Source organism: Pan paniscus, chromosome 1 (assembly GCF_029289425.2).
Source record: "Pan paniscus chromosome 1, NHGRI_mPanPan1-v2.0_pri, whole genome shotgun sequence".
NCBI classification, from domain to species: domain Eukaryota; kingdom Metazoa; phylum Chordata; class Mammalia; order Primates; family Hominidae; genus Pan; species Pan paniscus.
In genome coordinates this window covers 181,308,847-181,330,606 of record NC_073249.2, presented here as the reverse complement: position 1 = coordinate 181,330,606, position 21,760 = coordinate 181,308,847, and the positions used below count along the sequence as shown (strand labels likewise).

Genomic DNA, 21,760 nt, shown 5'->3' with positions numbered 1-21,760 from the left:
AAACTGCAACCTGTAACTGTTCAGACAATACAGGTGACAGTTAAAAATCTTCAATGATATCTGTTGCTTATAAAATTCTTTAGCCCGGCATTCGAAGACTCTGCTCCACTATAATTAGGCTAATCATTATTCCCTACACTTAACGCACCCTTCTGATGTAGTGTTGACTTTCTGCCTCAGCTTATATGATGTTCATGTCATTCTAGCTCTTGTAGTAATCTGACTATACTACTTACTTGGCACTCAATTAATGTCTTTTTGGTCTTCCTAGCTCCACTCTCACACTTTTTTCAATCTGTTTCACCAGGCTAAGTAAACTTCTGAGAATCATTCATGTGTCATACAAAAGTTCTGCCTCATTTGACCCCTACCCACATCTGCAGCCTCATCTATGTCCATTCCTCTATCTGCAGTCACAATCTACTCCAAACATAGAGAATTGCTATATTTGTAGAGCCCTGCTCACACTTCAATATCTATGCATGTAATATTCTTTCTCCCTGGTGTGTTCTTCCCAGATTCTTCCACATGACTCTCTCAGTAATCATCTCATGTGGGAGGTGTTCTCTGACCCCTCAATCTCATTTTCTGTGCTTTGATATCACCCTGCACAAGTCTTAGTTATTATAGTCATCATATAGTATTTTAATTGTTGCTTATCATCTCTTTCACTGGACTATGAGCTTCCAGACTATGAGCTCTTTTAGTCCAAGCTAAGGGCTTGGACTCAAACTTACCTTCAAACTATGGCAATACAAAGTATAATACTACAATATTGAGTCAAAACGTACAGTGGAGAAAAAGCAAAATAAATAGGACATCGAGATTCCACATTTTCAGTGTAAAAAACATACTCCTTCTTTCATTCACTCAGCCAACATATATTTATTTAGCACCTCTTACGGGCCAGGCACTATGCCAAATCCTGGAGAGATGGTGACGACAATATAGACATACACAGACAAATAATTCTGAGAGGATACAGTCCAAAATGTTAACAATGGTTTTTAACTTTTTTTTTTTTTTTTTTTTTGAGACAGAGTCTCACTGTGTGGCCCGCTCAGGCTGGAGAGCAGTGGCACGATCTCAGCTCACTGCAACCTCTGCCTCCTGGGTTCAAGCAATTCTCCTGCCTCAGCCTCCTGAGTAGCTAGGATTACAGATGCACACCACCATGCCCAGCTAATTTTTGTATTTTTAGTAGAGACGGGGTTTCACCGTATTGGCCAGGCTGGTCTCAAACTCCTGACCTCACATAATCCGCCTGTCTCAGCCTCCCAAAGTGCTGGGATTACAGGGGTGAGCAACCATACCCAGCCTGTTTTTAACTTTTTGAATCATGGGCAAATTATGAATAATGTGTATCTTCTCCTTTAAAATCTCTATTTTCCAATTCTTCCTTAATGAATATGCATTACTTTTATAATCGCCAAAAAAATTTTTAACATCCTTCCAAAATACAAATTCCTAACAAACAGTAGCAATACAAAACCCAAAGTAAATACTATGCAATGTGAAAGTGAAACAAATGTTGAGAACTTTTAGTCAGATTCTAGTTACACCTAATACAAAGAATAATAGGACTAAAGTATAAAAAATACTTTATGATTTCCATAGTGAAATCATTGTGGAAGTCATTGTGAAGAAGATTCCATGAAATTGTCCAAGGAAAACACTGACCACAAGATCAATACCACCCTAGTTTTCCATACTGCAGAAAGAAAAAAAAATTTTTTTTTTTTTTTGGAGACGGAGTTTTTGCTCTTATTGCCCAGGTTGGAGTGCAATGGCTCAATCTCGACTCACTGCAACCTCTGCCTCCTGTGTTCAAGCAATTCTCCTGCCTTACCCTCCAAAGCAGCTGGGATTACAGGCATGCGCCACCACGCCCAGCCCCCCCAAAAAATTATATTATTCTATTTTATTTAATTCAGAGGAAGAGAGAATAGCCTCCATACTTGTTCCAAAGACAAATTAATAAATAACACCATATTTAATCTGTATAATGATTTACAGTTTACAGTTCACAGAGCATTTTGATCTTCACAATAATTGTTTTCTTGTTCCCATCGGATAGATTAAAAAAATAAAGGACTGAAATGCAGAAGGCCCTTCTTTTTTTTTTTTTTTTGAGATGGAGTCTCACTCTGTTGCCCAGGCCAGAGTGCAGTGGCAAGATAGATCTCGGCTCACTGCAACCTCCATCTCCCTGGTTCAAGCCATTCTCCTGTCTCAGCCTCCCGAGTAGCTGGAACTACAGGCGCATGCCACCACACCCGGCTAATTTTTGTATTTTTAGTAGAGACGTGATTTCACCATGTTGGTCAGCTGGTCTCGAACTCCTGACCTCAGGTGATCCACCCGCCTCAGCCTCCCAAAGTGCTGGGATTATAGGCGTGAGCCACCACGCCCAATCAGGCTCTTCTATCTTTTTTACTCAATATCCAAAAGCTATAAAAGAAAAGACTGAGGGCCGGGCATGGTGGCTCACGCCTGTAATCCCAGCACTTTGGGAGGCCGAGGTGGGCGGATCACAAGGTCAGGAGTTTGAGATCAGCCTGGCCAATAGGGTGAAACCCCATCTCTATTAAAATATAAAAATTAGCTGGGCGTGGTGGCACACACCTGTAGTCCCAGCTACTCAGGAGGCTGAGGCAGAAGAATTGCTTGAACCTAGGAGGTGGAGGTTGCAGTGAGCCAAGATTGCGCCACTGCACTCCAGCGTGGGCAACAGAGCAAAACTCAGTCTCCAAAAAAAAAAAAAAAAGAAATCTCACTTCTGTGAATTTATCCCACAAATATCCTTGCACACATATAAAATGACACATTCAAAGGCCCTTTTTATAGCATTGTTTATAATATCAAAACACTGGAAACATAAATGTCCATTATAAGGAATTAGTTAAATAAATTATGATACATCCATTCAATGGAATACTATGCAGGTGATTAAAAAGAAAATAATAATAATAATAAATGAATAAATAAATAATATATATATAGGCCACAGTGGCTCACACCTGTAATCCCAGCACTTTGGGAGGCCAAGGTGGGTGGATCACCTGAGGTCAGGAGTTCGAGACTAGCCTGGCTAACATGGTTAAACCCCATCTTTACTAAAAATACAAAAATTAGCCAGGTGTGGTGGTGCACGCCTGTAATCCCAGCTACTCAGGAGGCTGAGGCAGGAGAATCACTTGAACCCGGGAAATGGAGGTTGCAGTGAGCTGAGATCGCACCACTGCACTCCAGCCTGGGTGATGAAGTGAGATTCTGTCTCAAAAAAATAATAATATATATAACCAAAAAAAAAGAATGAGGAAGCTCTCTATGTACTGATCTGGAAAGGTCTCTAAGATATATAAAGTAAATAAGCGGCCGGGCCTGGTGGCTCACGCCTGTAATCCCAGCACTTTGGGAGGCCGAGGCGGGCGGATCACAAGGTCAGGAGATCGAGACCATCCTGGCTAATACGGTGAAACCCCATCTCCACTAAAAATACAAAAAATTAGCCAGGCGTGGTGGCAGGCGCCTGTAGTCCCAGCTACTCGGGAGGCTGAGGCAGGAGAATGGCGTGAACCCGGGAGGTGGAGTTTGCAGTGAGCCAAGATTGCGCCACTGCACTCCAGCCTGGGCGACAGAGCAACACTCCGTCTCAAAAAAAAAAATAAGCAAGATTGGGGGTGGGAAGTGCAGAACAGTGGGGAGCCATGGGCAACTGTACATGAAAAGTGGGAAAAACAGGACTGTACAATTGACCCTTGAACAACACGGGTTTGAACTGTACAGGTCCACTCATGTGCTGTAGTTATTCACAAGTGTGATCATAGCACACTATGGCCTCAAACTCCAGGCCTCGAGTAATCCTCCCACATCAGCCTCTGGAATAGCTGAAACTACAGGCAAAGCTGTATTACATACAGATTTTTTTCAACAAATATATTTTTTAAATTTTTGGAGATGTGTAACATTTTGAAAAAAACTCAGAAACAAAACACCTAGCCTAGAAACATCAAAAAAATTAAGAAAAAGTTAGGTATGCCATGAATGCAGAAAATATATGTAGATACTAGTCTATTTTATTATTTACTATAAGATATATACAAATCTATTATAAAAAGTTAAAATGTATAAAAACTTATGCACACAAATACAAACCATACATGGTGCCATTCATAGTCAACAGTAAACAAATGGAAAGGTGCAGTATTAAATCACAACTGCATAAAATTGACTATAGTATATACTGTACTTCTGTAATAATTCTGGAGCCACCTCCTGTTGCTGTTTCAGTGAGCAAGTGTTGTGAGTAGCCCCTAAAATGCTGTGTGATGCTAATCGTCTCCACGTGAGCAGTTCCTTCCTCCAGTAAAAAGTGTCACAGTAAAAAGTGATCGCTCAAGGTTCGTGCATATTTTTCATCAGGCTTAGTGCAATACTGTAAACCCTGAATAACACCATGAGATCCATACCAAGTGCCACTAATGCTGGAAGTGCTCTCAAGAAACAGAAAGGTCATGACATTATACGAAAAAGTTGGCCAGGCATGGTGGCTCACACTTGTGATCTCAGGACTTCGGGAGGCTGAGGCAGGAGGATCGCTTGAGCCCAGGAGTTTGAGACCACCCACGGTAACATAGTGAGACCATGCCTCTACAAAAAAATAAAAACTTATCCTGGAGTGGTGGCACACACCTGTAGTCCCAGCTACTCGGGAGACTGAGATGGGAGGATGGCTTGAGCCTGGGAGGTCGAGGCCATAGTGAGCTATGATCAGACCACTGCACTCCAGCCTCGGCAACCGCCCCTGTCTCAAAAAAATAAATAAATAAAAATTTGAATTGCTTGATATGTACCACAGATTGAGATCTGCAGCAGTAGTGGTCAGCCATTTAAAAAAAAAAAAAAAAAAGTAAATTCATGAAGCCAGGCTATGCAATGCCAACAGCAACAGCAGTTAAGTTTTGCGGGAAGTCAAAAATTATACCTGGGGCCAGGCGTGGTTGCTCACACCTGTAATCCAGGCACTCTGGGAGGCCAAGGGGGGTGGATCACCTGAGGTCAGGAATTTGAAACCAGCCTGGCTAACATGGTGAAACCCTGTGTCTACTAAATATACAAAAATTAGCTAGGCGTGGTGGCAGGCCCCTGTAATCCCAGCTACTCGGGAGGCTGAGGCAGGAGAATTGCTTGAATCCAGGAGGTGGAGGTTGCAGTGAGCTGAGATGGCGCCATTGCACTCCAGTCTGGGCGACAAGAACAAAACTCCAATTCAAAAAAAAAAAATGTCCAGGCGCGGTAGCTGACGCCTGTAATCTCAGCACTTTGGGAGGCTGAGGCGGGCAGATCACAAGGTCAGGAGATCAAGACCATCCTGGCTAACACGGCGAAACCCCATCTCTACTAAAAATACAAAAAAAATTAGCCAGGCATGGTAGCGGGTATCTGTAATCCCAGCTACTCAGGAGGCTGAGGCAGGAGAATGGCGTGAACCCAGGAGGTGGAGCTTGCAATGAGCTGAGATCACGCCACTGCACTCCAGCCTGGATAATAGAGAGAGACTTCGTCTCAAAACAACAACAACAACAACAACAACAAAAAAGAGGAGCCGGGCATGGTGGCTCACACCTGTAATCCCAGCACTTTGGGAGGCCGAGGCAGGTGGATGGCCTGAGGTCAAGAGTTCAAGACCAGCCTGGCCAACATGGTGAAACCCTGTCTCTACTAAAAATACAAAAAAATTAGTTGGGCATGGTGGCGCACACCTGTAAACCCAGCTACTTGGGAGGCTGAAGAGGGAGAACTGCTTGAACCCGGTAGGCAGAGGTTGCAGTGAGCTGTGCCATTGCACTACAGCCTGAGCAACAAGAACGAAACTCCGTCTCAGAAAAAAGCAAAAAAAAAAAAGGAAATTAATGAAGCCAGGTTATGCAACACCATCACCAACAGCAGTAGTTAAGTTTTGCCGCGAGGGGACGGCGGAGGGGGGGTCAAAAATTATATTTGGGGCCAAGGCACAGTGGCTCATGCCAGTAATTCCAGCACTTCCAGAGGCTGAAATGGGAGGAGTGTTGATGCCCAGGAGTTTGAGACCAGCCTAGGCAACATAGGGAGGCCCTGTCTCTACAAAAAAAAAAAAAATTAGCCAGGCATGGTGGCATGCACCTGTGGTCCCAGCTACTCATTCAGGAGGCTAAAAGGGGAGGATCACTTGAGTCTACAAAGTTGAGTCTGCATCGAGCCATGATCCTGCTACTGCACTCCAACCTGCGCAACAGCAAGAGATTCTGTCTTAAAAAAAAAAAAAAAATTATACTTGGATTTTCTACCGCACAGGGGTTGGCTTCCCAACCCCTGTTTTGTTCAAGGGCCAACTGTATCATTTTATTTTTAATTCTTCTTCTTCTTTTTTTTTTTTTTTTGAGATGGAGTCTCCCTCTTGTCGCCTAAGCTGGAGTACAGTGGCGCGATCTCGGCTCACTGCAACCTGCGCCTTCCAGGTTCAAGTGATTCTCCTACCTCGGCCTCCCGAGTAACTGAGATTACAGGCACCTGCCACCATGCCTGGCTAATTTTTGTATTTTTAGTAGAGACGGGGTTTCACCATGTTGGCCAGGCTGGTCTCAAACTCCTGACCTCAGGTGATCCACCGGCCTCTGCCGCCCAAAGTGCTGGAGTTACAGGCGTGAGCCACCACGCCCAGCCATATATTCTTATTTGTAAGCATTCGCCTAAAGAAAGTCTAAAAGAGGCCGAACGCGGTGGCTCATGCCTGTAATCCCAGCACTTTGGGAGGCTGAGGCGGGCAGATCACTTGAGGTCAGGAGTTCAAGTCTAGCCTGGCCAACACGGTGAAACCACGTGTCTACTAAAAATTAAAAAATTAGCCGGGCGTGGTGGTGCACGGCTACTCAGCTACTCAGGAGGCTGAGGCTGGAGAATCGCTTCAACCCGGAAGGCGGAAGTTGCAGAAAGCCGAGACTGCGCCACTGCACACCAGCCTGGGCGACAGAGTGAGACTCTGTCTCAAAAATAAAAAATAAAGGGCCGGGCGCGGTGGCCCAAGTCTGTAATCCCAGCACTTTGGGAGGCCGAGGCGGGCAGATCACAAGGTCAGGAGATCGAGACCATCCTGGCTAACACAGTGAAACCCTGTCTCTACTAAAAATACAAAAAATTAGCCGGGCCTGGTGGCAGGCCCCTGTAGTCCCAGCTACTCGGGAGGCCGAGGCAGGAGAATGGCGTGAACCCAGGAGGCGGAGCTTGCAGTGAGCCGAGATCGCGCCACTGCACTCCAGCCTGGGCAACAGAGCGAGACTCCGTCTCAAAATAAATTAATTAATTAAATCAAATTAAATTAAAAATAAAAAATAAAGTCTAAAAGAATATAAAGAGACTATTCAAAGTGTTTGGGAGAGGGCATGGAACCAGGTTAATAAAGAACAGAGATGGGAGTAAGATTTTTCACTGTTTTTGTTTTGTTTTGTTTTGTTTTGTTTTGTTTTGAGATGGAGTCTCGCTCTGTCGCCCATGCTGGAGTGCAGTGGCGCGATCTCGGCTCACTGAAGCTCCACCTCCCGGGTTCACGCCCTTCTCCTGCCTCCGCCTCCTGAGTAGCTGGGACTACATACATGTGCCACCACGCCCTGCTAATTTTTTGTATTTTTAGTAGAGACGGGGTTTCACCGTGTTAGTCAGGATGGTCTAGATCTCCGGACCTCGTGATCCGCCCGCCTCGGCCTCCCAAAGTGCTGGGATTACAGGCATGAGCCACCGCGCCCGGCCGACTTTTCACTGCTATATAAATTTATTTTTTATTTTATTTTTTTTTTTGAGACGGAGTCTCACTCTGTCGCCTAAACTGCAGTACAGTGGCATGATCTCGGCTCACTGCAACCTCCACTTCCTGGGTAGAAGCGATTCTCCTGCCTCAGCCTCCCAAGTAGCTGAGATAGCAGGCGCAGGCCACCTCACCCAGCTAATGTTTCATATTTTTAGTAGAGAGGGGGGTTTCACCATCTTGGCCAGGCTGGTCTCGAACTCCTGACCTCAAGTGATCCACCTGCCTCAGCCTCCCAAAGTGCTGGGATTACAGGCATGAGCCACCGCACCCAGCCCTAAATTTATATATTAAAAAAGTTTACATTTAATAACCAGTTGAATGTATTATCTATTCAAAGATTAAATGTCTCTAAAAAAAAAAAAAAACTAAAGCTCACAAAAGATAAGTAATTTGCCTTTATATTAACCATCATATAGTTAATAACAACAGAGTTGAATACAACTAAGGTTTTCCTAATGTTCTTTTCCTTTTATCACACTGCCTTTTGGAAATTTTCAGGAATGGAAGACATAAAACTTATTACAACCAGGCTTTTCTCTGAAACAGCCACTGCCTGTGATTGTTCAGGGAAAATAACACTAGTGAGACTACACTGAAGTCATCTCCATATGATGACTTTGTAAATAGTATAATAGCCATTGTTGGGTCAAAACATTCACCATCACCCACACAATACAATGTAATAATTGGGCTTCATCTACCAGAAGGAGATGAAATTCCCATAAATGCCCTTACCATAGGTTTCAAATTCCAACACTACATTATTTTTGCAAAACAAAATGAAATGTATGACACTAAGAATATATGTATAAATACTTTCGTACAGGCAAGAAAGCATAAAAGCAAGTCAGTTTTCTCCTCAAAATAAGTCCGGGATGAGCATATTTAAATGTGTAATTTTCTTTTTACAATTAACTAAAACCTTTTGAGACCAGCCTGGCCAACATGGTGAAACCCCATCTCTACTAAAAATACAAAAATTAGCCCTGCATAGTGGCCCTTGCCTGTAATCCCAGCTACTCAGGAGGCTGAGGGGCAGGAGAATGGTGTGAACCTGGGAAGCGGAGCTTGCAGTGAGCCGAGATCTTGCCACTGCACTCCAGCCTGGGCGACAGAGCAAGACTCCATAAAAAAAAATTAATTTAAAAAAAAAAAACGCACACACACACAATTAACTAAAACCATAAAAAAATGTTACTGAGGATCCTGAGGTGGAGAGTCCCTAGCCTCCCAGCATACACACACACACACACACACACACACACACACACACACACATATATATACACATTTTTTTTTTTTTGAGACGGACTTTCGCTCTTGTTGCCCAGGCTGGAGTGCAGTGACCCGATCTCGGCTAACCGCAACCTCCACCACCCGGGTTCAAGCGATTCTCTTGCCTCAGCCTTCCAAGTAGCTGGGATTACATGCATGCACCACCACGCCCGGCTAATTTTTGTATTTTTTTTTTTCAGTAGAGACAGGGTTTCTCCATGTTGGTCAGGCTGGTCTCGAACTCCTGACCTCAAGTGATCCACCCGCCTTGGCCTCCCAAAGTGCTGGGATTACAGGTGTGAGGAACCGCACCCAGCCAGCACATATATTTTAAACAGAATCAAAGCCCATCATATGTCAAGCTTACAGAGGATTTTTTGTGTTTGAGGGTCTATCCCAAACATATATCTGTAAGAGAGAATAACACATCATACATCCAGGGCATCAAGTATCTGAGGATATCACCATTAATTCATATACAAACATCTGTACCATTTGGTACTACTTTTCAACAAGTGCCAAGGAACCACCAATCCAACTCTGGGTCCCTCCTTGGTGAGCAGGCCCACCTATAGGACTTACTATCTCCTCTGCTCAATCTCCTGCTATCATGCTGGACAACTGTGACATTCATATTGATGACATATTCAACACAGCCCCCTCATCTCCCACTACTTCAATAACCTACACCTCCATTCCCCTTCAACAGCATTGAGACAGTTAAGCCAGTTTTTGTCTTTACCTTGAAATAATGAACTCTGGGCTGTCCAATTATATATTTCTTACAAAATCTGGTCTTCAACCACATTTCCGATTGTCTTTTTATTCTCTAAGTACACCAGCCTCCCTCTAGATTTTGCTTCTTATAACTCCCAGCTTGGTCCCTTGGAATGAAACATATCTCCTACACTATCAATAGCAGTGTAAAGTTGCTTCCCATTTTATCTTTCTGTCCTGCAAGTTTCCATTTTGAATCAATCCAACCATCTTTTTTGTCCTACTATTCTTAGGCTGTTGAAGAAAGTGTAAAATCCATGCTCCTGGGCCCCATTACAAATATATTATTTCTAACTAGTAGGACCCTCAATGTGGTCAACAATCTTTTAGCTCCTGAGGTTTTTTTTGCTTTTTTTTTTTTTTCTTTCCCCCAGGCTGGAGTGCAGTGGTACAATCTTGACTCCCTGCAACCTCAGCCTCCCGGTTCAAGCAATCCTCCCACCTCAGCCTTTCCAGTAGCTGGGACAACAGGCATGCACCACCACACCCAGCTAATTTTTTAATTTTCTGTAGAGACGAGGTCTCATGATGTCGCCCATGCTGGTCGCAAACTCCTGGGCTCAAGCAATCCTCCCACTTCAGCCTCCCAAAGTGCTGGGATTAAAAAATCCAAAGTGAGCCACCACACCTGGCCAACAATTTTTTTTGTTAAATCTTTATTCTCTTTCATTTTCCATTTAAGATTCCCATGGCCATAATACTCAAGTCAGAAACTCGCCATAGTGTCTTCAGTCTCCAAACTGACTTCTCCACAGATAAGTAATCACATCAATAAGGCCATCTGTTAAACTCCCTCACTTTCCTTCCCTTCTACCACATCATTATCCATTTTCACTACTATCCTTTTGGTGTCAAAGGGCAAAATGCCTGACTGACATATTTCCTAGATGAACTTTCCCCTCACTTACAGAACTGTTTCACCTGTACTGAAAAGAAAAACACACATGTGCCATAATGGAAAGAACACAGGTTTCAGAACTAGACATACCTGCTCAAATCCTTGTCCACAGTACTCTCAACTGTAAAAGAGGGATACTGACATGTTAACCACAAGGCTGTTGTGATCTATAAAGCATCTTTATGTACCTGGCATATAGTATATTCTCAATAAAGATGAGTTTCACTAGAACCAGCTCTCCTTCACAACCAAACTCTGGAGAATAATTTTACTCATTTCTTCTCATTTATTCCTCAATCCATCATGATCTCACTACTACCTTCATTGCCATCCCCACCCTACCAAAACTGCATTTCAGAGGAAACAAGTGACCTCCTGATTGCTAAATATAGGGCAGGCCAGGCATGATGGCTCACCCCTGTAACCCCAGCTCTTTGGGAGGCCGGGGAAGGCAGATAGCTTTGAGCTCAGGAGTTCGAGACCAGCCTGGGCAACACAGAGAAACCCCGTCTCTACAAAAAATACAAAAAATTATCTGGGTGTGGTGGCTCCTGCCTGTGATCCCAGCTACTCAGAAGGCTGAGGTGGGAGGATCCGAGACTGCACCACTGCACTCCAGCCTGGGCGACAGAGTGAGACCCTGACACCAAAGGAAAAAAAAAAAAGCTTCTTAACTTTCATTCAGCTGGACCTCGGAAGCATGTGACATTGATAGTCACCGCCCCCCCCCCCTTCTTGAAATCCTTTCTTTGGCTCCTATTATAATGCTGTTATGTTCTAGTTCCTGTCCCGTTCCTTTAATCTCTCTTTTTCAGTGTCTATTACCTTTCAAACAATGATGCTCCTTCTGGTCCACAGCCCTTCTCATCTTTCAGTATTACCATTCCATACTAAGGCATACAAATATCCCCCATATATTCTCTTGACCCTCCAAATTTATGTATCCAGGTCCAAGCTTTCTCCCAATTTTCAGACCCAAATTTCCAGATACCCACAGTGATATTTCAAAACACCTCAAACTCGGCTGGGAGCAGTGGCTCACGCCTGTAATCCCAGCACTGTGGGAGGCCAAGGTGGGCGGATTGACTGAGATCAGACGTTCGAAACCAGCCTGGCCAACGTGGGGAAACCCCGTCTCTACTAAAAGTACAAAAATTAGCCGGACGTGGTGGCGCATGCCTGTAATCCCAGCTACTCGGTAGTCTGAGGCAGGAGAATCGCTTGTACCTGGGAGGAGGAGGTGGCAGTGAGCTGAGATCGTGCCACTGCACTCCAGCCTGGGTGACAGAATGAGACTCCGTCAAAAAAAACAAAAACTAACAAACAAACCCTGAAACTTAACTTGTTCAAAACCAAATTTATTACCTTCTCTCAAAATTGCTTTTTTATGCTCCCTATTTCAGATGAGATCAGGAGCGTTGAGGGTGGTATAACCGGAGACTATGTTCCCTATTTCAATTAACACTACCGATTCACACCATCAGCCAAGTCAGAAACTTTCTACTATTCTTCTCAACTTTATTTTGAAACCTCTTGGAATTTCGGGCCATTCCCTCCCGCCTGGATGAGCACACTCGTTTTCTGCCTACCTGGCCTTTCCGCCTCCACGGTCTTCACTTTCAATCCTTCCTCTATATTTTCACCAGAGATAATGCAATCATACCAAGCTCCTGCTTACAAAACCTTCAACGGCTCCCCATGCATGCAGCATAAAGTCCAAATTCCTCAGTAAGTTCTTCTCAGAGGTATACAATTTAAAGATTTTTAAATTACACAAACCTGGATTTCGCTTGTAGCGAAATCTGAACACTGGCTTAGTCCACTCTTCACAGCGAAGAGTAAAAAGCAGAGAGGGGAAAGGAAGGGAGATGATGACAAGCGAGGAAAGAAGAGGGGGAAGGCAGTAGGGTCTGAGGGGAGGGAATTGTTTTCCTGGGTAGAGGTGAACGTTTTCGAGGGAAGAGCGTATCGGAGGGAAGTCAAGTGAAGGAACCCAGATCTCTGAGGCAGGAGCGGGTATGCGAGCAGGGAGGCGCTCAGTGGGGAGCTGGAAGTCTCTGAAACAAGAGTTTTCCGAGAAAACGAAAGATCCCTAATGCGAGCGAGGTAACTTCTAATGGGTTCCCAGGTTCTAAGGGGGAGCAGACGTGGCGGGGAGCCTGAGGGAAGTGAGAAGGAAAGAGGAAAGCGGCCAGGAAGGGAGCGTCCGCCGCCGCTGAGAGGGGGACCTCTGGGAAGCCGAGGGGTCCCGTCGGGTGCGGAGGGACGCAGGCGCCTCTGCTCCGGGGCAGAGGAGGTGGAGGGGCAGCGCGCGCGGGCCAGGAAGGATGCCCGGGTTTGTGACCCCGTCCTCTTTTCACGTTACCTGAGGCAGGACTGAGCAGCCAGAGGGGTGCCTGCGCGGGCAAGAGGAGGAGACGGCGGCAAAGAGGGAGCATAGTAACCCTCACAGCTCGTTGGTGGCAGCGGCTCCTTAGCCTGCGGAGGCGGTGGGAGCCCCTAGCGCAGAAGCCGGCGACTCAGCTAGGCTAGCGGCGGCGGAGAACGAGGAGACTACTGCCATGGCCCCACAGTCGGGGCCGCTCCCCCCGCCTGTTTGGCGGGGCCAGGAGGACGATCCCACCAGCGAAACCAACAGGGCAGCTGGTAGCTCTGCTGAGCTCCCGGGCCGCGAAAGACTGAAACGCCTACCCGGCCCAGCAGGGGGGTTGGGGGCGGGGTCTCGACTGGCCACGCCCCCCCCTCAAGCCCTCCCTCAGAGTAGCCAGTCAACCGTCAACTCCTGATAAACGAGGTAGTGGAATTGCCCAATTAGCGCTAGGAATGCCACGTGGTATGAGGGTGGGCACAATGGGCGTCCAGAAAAGCCAATCAACAGCCGTAGGCGCCAACTCCGGAGGACGAAGGGAACCAATAGGAAGGAAGTCGAGGTAAAAACAGAAGAAGCAGTGTGTGGGAAAGGCGGAACCGAGGAGGAGGGAATACACCTGGGGGAAACCCAAGTCCAGGAGCCTCTTAGAGGGCGGGGCAGTAAACACAAGATGGACCAATAAAAATGTTAAACACAGAAATGATTGGTAATTGATAAAGCCAATTGAAAATGGACTAGACTGGCGCGGCTTTCGGGTTGGTCAAGGTATAGCTGAGTAAGGAAAAGCGGTAAGAATGCTGCGTCCTGCAGGATTTCAGTATAGTGAGGAGGAAAAAATATATCAATAATACCGACTTGAAATAGTAAGAGCAATCAGTAGAGCTAAACAAAATGCTAGGGAAGCAATTAATCATGACTATGAGATTCCGTTAAGTGAAAGCTTAGAGGAGGTAACACTTCAGCTAGCTTGAAAACAGATTTTGAAAGAAAGCTGGTGCGGAATAAGTTGGGATTTTTTGTTGTTTTTGTTGGTTGCTTTTTTTTAGAAGGGTCTCACTCTGTCGCCCAGGATGATGGAGTGCAGTGGAGCGATCATGGCTCACTTGCAGCCTCAAACTCCTGGATTAAGATGATCCTCCCAACTCAGCCTCCGCGGATAGCTGGGACTACAGGCACACGCCAGCACGCCTGACTAATTTTTTGTATATTTTGTAGAGACGGGGTTTACCATGTTGCCCAGGCTGGTCTGTAACTCCTGGACTCAAGTCATTGGCCCACGTTGGCCTACGAAAGTGCCGGGATTACAAGCGTGAGCCACCGCTCCCAGCTAAGAATTCTGCCCAGCTGTTCAAGGCACATATTTCTTCACTTTTTGCATGTGCCTGGACATCAGGAGCTCATAATCTCATGACTGAAGAGACTAGAACAGGAGGAGGGCAAGAGCAAGCAGTATGGGCCTTACTGTATTAGCACTCCCAGGGGTTACAGACCCCTTTTCAGACATCTTAAGACTTTCATCCTCCTGGAAGAGTATAAGTGGTATGCATTCCTGGTGGCCATAAAGTTTAAGAAATATGGCCAGGGCCGGGAGCAGTGGATCACGCCTGTAATCCCACCACTTTGGGAGGCCGAGGCAGGGGGATCACGAAGTCAGAAGATCGAGACCATCCTGGCAAACATGGTGAAACCTCGTCTCTACTAAAAATAGAAAAATTAGCTGGGTGTATTGGCGCGTGCCTGTAGTCCCAGCTACTCAGGAGGCTGAGGCAAGAGAATCGCTTGAGCCCGGGAAGCAGAAGTTGCAGTGAGCCAAGATCGCACCACTGCACTCCAGCCTGGGAGACACAGCAAGTCTCCATCTCAAAAAAAAAAAAAAATATGGCCAGACACAGTGATTCACTTCTGTAATCCCAGCACTTTGGGAGGCCAAGGTGGATCACTTGAAGCCAGGAGTTTGAGACCAGCCTGGGCAACATAGCGAGACCCTGTCTGTACAGGAAAAAAAAAAAATGAGCCCAAAATGGTGGCATGTACCTGTGGTCCTAGCTACTTGGGAGGCTAAGGCCAGAAGATCACCTGAGCCCAGAGGTCAAGGCTACAGTGAGCTGTGGATGGTGCCACTGCACTCCAGCCTGGACAACAGAGCAGGACCCTGTCCCAAAAAAATATAAAAAGAAAGAAAGAAGTGTGGTAGGAGATATTGGAGAGAGAAGAGGCTGCATGTGGGTTGGGCTTAAATGCCAATATTCAAATTTGTCTTTTGTTTTTTATGCTGTGAGAGCTATTCTTGAGCAGGACCATAAACTAAACAGGGCAGTGTTTTAGGAAGATTAATTGGTAGCTCACAGAATCTCTGAAGGGAGAAGAGAGATCACCCCAGCCCAGTCCCCCTGACCAAAGGCTTTTTGGTACCATTCTTCTGGCAACAAATCATGTGCTGCCACCTGGTGACAGCTCAAATAACAATTTTCCACATTGCTATTTAATATTTCTGTTGAGGTTGGGTGTGTGGGCTCAGACCTGTAATCCCAAGGGCTTTGGGAGACTGAGGTAGGAGGATCTCTTGAGCCCAAGGGTTTGAGACCAGCCTGGGCAACATAGTGAGACATGTCTCTACAAACAAAAATCCTTTTATAATTAGCTGGGTGTGGCATCACATGCCTGTAGTACTAGCTACTAGGGAAGCTGAGGCAGGAGGATCACTTGAGCCCAGGAGTTCGAGACCAGCCTAGGCAAGATGGCGAAACCCTGTCTTTACAAAAAGTACAAAAAATTAGCTGGGTGTGGTGGCGCATGCCTGTGGTCCCAGCTACATGGTAGACTGAGGTGGGAGGATCGCTTAAGCCCAGGAAGTTGAGGCTGCAGTGAGCTGTGATCTCGCCACTGCACTCTGGCCTGGGTTACAGAGTGAAACTCCATCTCAAAAAAAAGAAAAAAAAAAGTGGAGCCATGCAGTTCATGTTCCGTGTTGTCCAAGTAGTGAAAAGGATCAGGATCATTAGTCACAAGGCATTTTTTAATGAAATATAATAGAAAATATCAGTGTATCACTCCCACTAAGGATAAAAAATAAATCATAACATTTTTATTTCAGTTAATAAATCTACACACATATTTACTAGGTCACAACGTAAATTGTATTTCTTACTGGAAGTCACAGCCAAAAAATTCTTAAAGCCACTGGATTAGAGGCAGAGAGACTGAAAGAAGAGACCAGGGAAGAGGCTGCTACAGAAATGCAGTCTGGGCTGCTAAGGATGATGTGTGGAGATGCCAAAGAGAGCCTCAAGCAGCAGAAGCTGGGGCTAGGCATGGTAGCAGCTCACATCTGTAATCTGAACACTTTGGGAGGCCAAAGTTGGTGGATCAGTTGAGCCCAGGAGTTCAAGACCAGCCTGGGCAACATGGTGAAAACCTGTCTCTACAAAAAATATTTAAAAATTAGCCAGGCATGATAGCATGTGCCTGTAGTCCCATATATTATTACTTGGGGGGCTAAGGTGGGAGGATTGCTTTAGTACAGGAAGCGGAGGCTGCAGTGAGCCAAGATCATGCCACTGCACTCCAGCCTGGGCAACTGAGTAAGACCTTGCCTCAAAAAAAAAAAAAAAAAAAAAAAAAAGGCAGAAGCTGGAGATAAGGAAAGGTAGCCTCCTACTGTCCAGATCCAAGTCCCACCAGAATATCTCATCCTCCTTTGCATCCCCCAGCACTACTGCCCTAGAGCAGTGTCCTACCTCATTCTACTCACCAGAATGGGAGCTCCCATTACTTTCCAAGTTCAACTGAGCTTGCACTCAGAAGGTACAGCTATAGGCTGGGCATGGTGGCTCACAACTGTAATCCCAGCACTTTGGGAGGGCGAGGCGGGCAGATCACTTGAGGTCAGAAGTTCAAGACCAGACTGGCCAACATGGTGAAACCCCCTCTCTACTAAAAATACAAAAATTAGCGCACACCTGTAATCCCAGCTACTTGGGAGGCTGAGGCAGGACAATTGCTTGAACCTGGGAGGCAGAGGTTGCAGTGAGCTGAGATGGCACCACTGCACTCCAGCTTGGGTGACAGACCACGACTCCATCTCAAAAAAAAAAAAAAAAGATACAGCTATAAATGTCTATGAACTTGGATTTCAGGGGTAGACGCCACAGAAAGCACTCCAAGTAACAGGAAGATGAACAGGTACAGCTGATTCTATCCCATGTGGGTGCTGACTCACAGAAAACACATCAGGGAGGGTTAAACCATTGTATTGCAGTTGGGGGGCAAGGATGGGCAGGCAGTGAAAAGCCTCAGTAGATAAGACAGATAATAGCTACTTCAAGAAGGTAGGGGCGGACAGCCCAGAAACAGGGCCTTGGAGGGGAGGGTGGGCAAAGAAGCCTTCATCCTACTATTCTTAACGAGTCCTTACAGGTCATTCAGGAGCATTTTGGGGCCCCAAAGGAATAGGTCCTCTTGCTTAAGACTCTGGGCATGGAGCTGAAAGATGCTGGGCTCCAGGTTAGAAAGGGTGCTCCTCTGGGGATCTAAGAGGAAAGAAAAGGGAAGAGAAAACAAGTCATCAGCAAGCATTGTGATATGCATAGAACTAGGCCCTAGGCCTTTCTAATAAAGAGGGGCATACAGGACTGACAGGATAAACAGCAACAGAGGTCAGTGAGTTCACAGAAAGGCAGAGACTCCATTCTACCTAGTGTTAAATAATTAGGCAGCTGGCATTCAGGCACCATTCAGATTTAGCCTCCCCCAAAACGGGAATCCTTGTCCTTATCCTCACCTGGCTTCCATAAAAGTTCTCAGCTAGTGTTACTGTCCAGAAGACTGAATTAAGAGCTGGATGAAGAAACAGACATGGTGAAGGTAGTGGGCAGAGGCAGCTTAGATTGGAAAACATGAATGGAGATCCTGGAAAGGGGAACAGAACCAGAAACAGAGAAGATAATGATGTATCAAGGGGGCCCTTCCAACACAGAACTGTCCTCCTTCCTCAGGCTAGGACTCTGGTCTCCTCCCTCTTTTTTTTTTTTTTTTTTTTTTTTTTTTTTTTTGAGATGGAGTCTCACTCTGTCACCCAAGCTGGAGTGCAACGGCATGATCTCAGTTTACTGCAACCTCCACCTCCTGGGTTCAAGTGATTCTCCCACCTCAGCCTCCCGAGTAGCTGGGATTACAGGCACCCGCCATCATGCCCGGCTAATTTTTGTAGAGATGGGGTTTCACCATGTTAGCCAGGCTGGTCTTGAACTCCTGACCTCAGGTGATCCACCCACCTCGGCCTCCCAAAGTGCTGGGATTATAGGCGTGAGCCACCGCGCCCTGCCGATCTCTCCTCCCTCTGTAACATCCAAACATACAAAGGTACCTCACTGACTCTCTATCAGGTAAAGAATGCCCTTATGGGATACAACCCAGATACTCATACTACCCCAAAAGCCCAAGTCAAATCTAGGATAGCTGAACTTTGGTCCCCAGTGCCCGACCTGTGAGACAATTTCCCTCCAATGGCACAGCACCCACACCCCCGACCTAAGGAGGTTGTGCTCCCTCCAGGCATCTTGGTCCTCTGTCCTGGTAGCCTCCAGGGTATGACCCTTGCCTTCCTGGCCACTTTGCAACTGCTGTAACATCTGCCAGATCATGGGCTCAGGTGGAACCAAACCTCTCCCTCTCTCCCTCCCCATGACTGTCCTCTTCAGCACACTTGGAACCCTCATGTCGGCAAGGATAGTTTCTCATGGCCGGGAGCAGAAGGGTTAGGAAGAAGAGCTCTGGAGAGAGAGAGAGTCAGCACAGGGAAGAGAGGAATGGAGACAGGGGCAGGAGAGGGTATCCTGGCCTCCCTGCAGAACAGGATAGACAGAGAAAGGAAAGGTCCTCCATAGAGAAATATGCAGAGACAAGTCTGAACCTAGTCCTACCTTCCAACTGCCAACCTGAGCCTGTCGTCCCTCAGCCAGCTGTTTCAGCAGCAGCTCCTGGTGCTGGCCTGCAGATGAGAGAGAATGTAAGGGGGCTGTTCCCCAACTTCTTTCCTTCTCCCTCCCTGCCTGTGACCAGCCTGCTGCCAAAAACTGAGACAGAAACATTCTGGCTCAGCCATTGGGACGCTTCCAAGCTGACTGAAGAGATTAAACTCACACCATGAGAGACAAAGAGTGCAACAAAATACTTGGCCACACTTCTCAGTAGCTCAGGCAGTTGGAGCCATGGCCACTTAATGGGAGAGCAAGAAGACTTTCCAGGCCAGGCGCAGTGGCTCACACCTGTAATCCCAGCACTTTGGGAGGCCAAGGCAGGCGGATCATCTGAGGTCAGGAGTTCGAGACCAGCTCGGCCAACATGGTGAAACCCCATTTCTACTAAAAATACTAAAAATACGAAAAAAAGTGGCCGGGCATGGTGGCGGGCACCTGTAATCCCAGCTACTCAGGAGGCTGAGGCAGGAGAATCGCTTGGACTCGGGAGGCAGAGGTTGCAGTGAGCCAAGATTGCGCCATTGCAACACAGCCTTGGCAACAGGCAACAGAGCAAGGCTGGGCAACAGAGCAAGACTCCATCTCAAAAAAAATAAAAATAAATAAAAATAAATAAAAGAAGATGACTTTCCAGAAAAGGGGACAAGGAAACGCATATTTGCCCCCAACCACCTTTTACTTACTCAACTGGTACTGCAGCAACTTCAATTCCTTCTGCATAATCTCTGAGTCCTCCCACAGCACTGTAGGAGTGACAGCAGTGCTATTCTAAAGTCAATCAACAAATCCAGAGTAAGAAGGCAAGTAGAGTATCTAGGGTCTTGTGAAACTCTTAGAGAGGATGATCCCCAACTTGTCCCACTACAAATGCCAAAAGTTCAAAGGCCTCAAGAAGGCAAGGTCTTGCCTATCCCTTACTCAGTCTGCAGCTCCTGAGGAAGGCCATTGGTAGTACTGCATTCTCCTGGTCCTGTTTGCATCTGGGCTTGGGCTGGGGCTTGGGCTTGCTCCCACACCTGGCTCTGAAGGCCCTGCAGTTCCCTTCTCAGCTCTTCCAGGCGTTGCTCCAGGAGAAAAGCACTCCCCTTTGGGGCCCCCTGCAGCAACCTTAGTGATGCTGTAGTGGGACAAGTTAGGGATCATCCTCTCTAAGAGTTTCACAAGACCCTAGATACTCTACTTGCAAAACAAGACACATGTGCACACAGAACAGGTGTGTGGCAAAATTGTGTGCATACATATGAAGCTGTGTATATGAAGAAAATAACTGGCCAGATACCTTCCAGGACACTGATCTGGTACTTCTGCTGCTCTCGCTCTTCTAGCAGGCCCTGCACTGCCTGCCTTAGTGCCTGTCACCTCCCCAGATAGAAAAAAGCACATGAACTACTGTATAACAGCTTTTCCCGACCCCTAGTATCCTCATCTCACACAAACATCACATATACACACCAAGGATTCCAAGCCTCACCTGAGCCTGAGATTGAAATTGGGATCAGAGAATAGCAACCTCATCCCAGAGAGAGGATGGGCTCTAGGACTCAGGGCAGCTCAGCCTTTGTGGAACTATGGGAGTCTCTAAAGCCCAAGGCTGTTGAGCTTGGACTCCTAACTGCAGAGGCAAGTGATGAGAGGAAATCCAGGTCCCAGCCAGGTCCCCGGCTGAGGAAATAACGAAGGGTTAAGTGCAGGGTCTGTGTGGGGAAACAGAGTTCAGGAAAGGACAGAGTTGGAATTTGGAAGGAATAATGGATGATACGGGCACTGGAGGAAGGCACAGAAAGAGAAAGGGCTTGGAAGTAGAAAGAGACATTACTTACCTGCGGTGGAGACCCCAGGAGGATACAGCCACTGCTACAGAAGAAACAGATGCACAGGCCAATGAGCTCTGTGGAGACCCCAAGAGGATACAGCCACTGCTACAAAAGAAACAGATGCACAGGCCAATGAACTCTGAGAGTCCCTTAGCCTCCCCACGCAAACTGGGGACTTCCACCAACCCCTCACCTTATTCCGGACCACATTTCCATCAGTAGCGTTGAGAAGCACATCCAGCTGCTCCAACCAGCTGAGGCTCGTATTCATATCCTGTGGCAGGGGAGCGGCAGGGGTCTGGCTCCCTGGTGTCTTGTGCTTGCTCTCCCAGCGGGGGATACCCAAGGTATCCCCAGGAAAGGCCACCACGTTAGATGGAAAGAGGGAAGTGGGGATGCAACACTGGGGTAGGTGGATGCGCTATCAGACCAAAACTGCGATCCTGTGACTAGGGAAAGGAAGGACGCTCTTGGGGAACTGGGGGAAAAGCGGGATACCGTGATGATACGCAGATATCAGGTGGGGATTGAAGGTGCCAGAACCTGGTCGAGACCTCCCCAGAAGTAGTACACTGGCGCCGCCACGCTAAACCTGTGCCAGTGACAACTGCCGCCGCCGGGTTCAAAACTTCGGGTTGGTTTTGAAAGTCCGACTTTGGACTGGCTGCCGCAGCGCCACCTGGGAAACTGAGTTCGCCTCTTGCGAACACAACCGGCGATGGAGGCGGTGGAACTACCTTTCTCTAGAAGAGACACGTACATGCACACCCCCACCGTGTAGCTTGCCGGGAAACTGAGTCTTCC

General features: G+C 46.8%; 2 protein-coding genes across 9 annotated transcripts in view; both read right to left on the bottom strand.

Annotated features, from left to right (window-relative positions):
• Positions 1 to 13,587, bottom strand: part of TESK2 (testis associated actin remodelling kinase 2) — a 147,679-nt gene extending 134,092 nt beyond the window's left edge. Inside the window, exons 1-2 of one of the 5 annotated variants that reach the window (XM_055093841.2) lie at positions 13,159 to 13,571; positions 10,884 to 10,914 (exon numbers count right to left, since the gene is read on the bottom strand). The gene's annotated coding sequence lies outside the window, so the exon portion shown is untranslated. Of the gene's footprint in view, positions 1 to 10,883; positions 10,915 to 13,158 lie in introns of all 5 variants that reach the window. The other 4 variants (XM_014344810.5, XM_003812778.5, XM_034963725.3 and 1 more) reach the window with 4 other exon arrangements.
• A 2,634-nt stretch (positions 13,588 to 16,221) lies between these two features.
• Positions 16,222 to 21,571, bottom strand: CCDC163 (CCDC163 homolog). Of its 4 annotated transcripts, XR_003028498.4 has the most exons (6): positions 21,150 to 21,458; positions 20,963 to 21,061; positions 19,826 to 19,910; positions 19,086 to 19,153; positions 17,945 to 18,072; positions 17,559 to 17,693 (listed from the first exon to the last, which is right to left on the bottom strand). XR_003028498.4 is itself a non-coding variant. In XM_014344800.4 (5 exons), exons 1-5 carry the CDS (start codon positions 21,225 to 21,227, stop codon positions 17,586 to 17,588), a joined length of 438 nt encoding a protein of 145 aa, XP_014200286.1. In that variant the 5' UTR covers positions 21,228 to 21,571; the 3' UTR covers positions 16,222 to 17,585. The 4 variants fall into 4 exon arrangements, 3 of the variants coding, with proteins under 3 accessions (XP_014200286.1, XP_024785233.1, XP_063464016.1); XM_014344800.4 differs by lacking the exon at positions 17,945 to 18,072 and having other exon boundaries at positions 16,222 to 17,693; positions 21,150 to 21,571; XM_024929465.4 differs by lacking the exon at positions 19,086 to 19,153 and having other exon boundaries at positions 16,222 to 17,693.
• Positions 21,572 to 21,760: the final 189 nt, after the last annotated feature.

What these genes read in the sequence shown, in the direction of transcription:
- CCDC163 (XM_024929465.4), bottom strand. Translation starts at nt 21,227, where the DNA reads ATGAATACGAGCCTCAGCTGGTTGGAGCAGCTGGATGTGCTTCTCAAC. An exon ending in TCCTGGGGTCTCCACCGCAG is followed by an intron (nt 19,911 to 20,962) that starts GTAAGTAATGTC and finishes GATTGACTTTAG; the next exon opens with AATAGCACTGCTGTCACTCC. An exon ending in GTTGCTGCAGTACCAGTTGA is followed by an intron (nt 18,073 to 19,825) that starts GTAAGTAAAAGG and finishes TCCCCTTTCCAG; the next exon opens with GATCTCCATTCATGTTTTCC.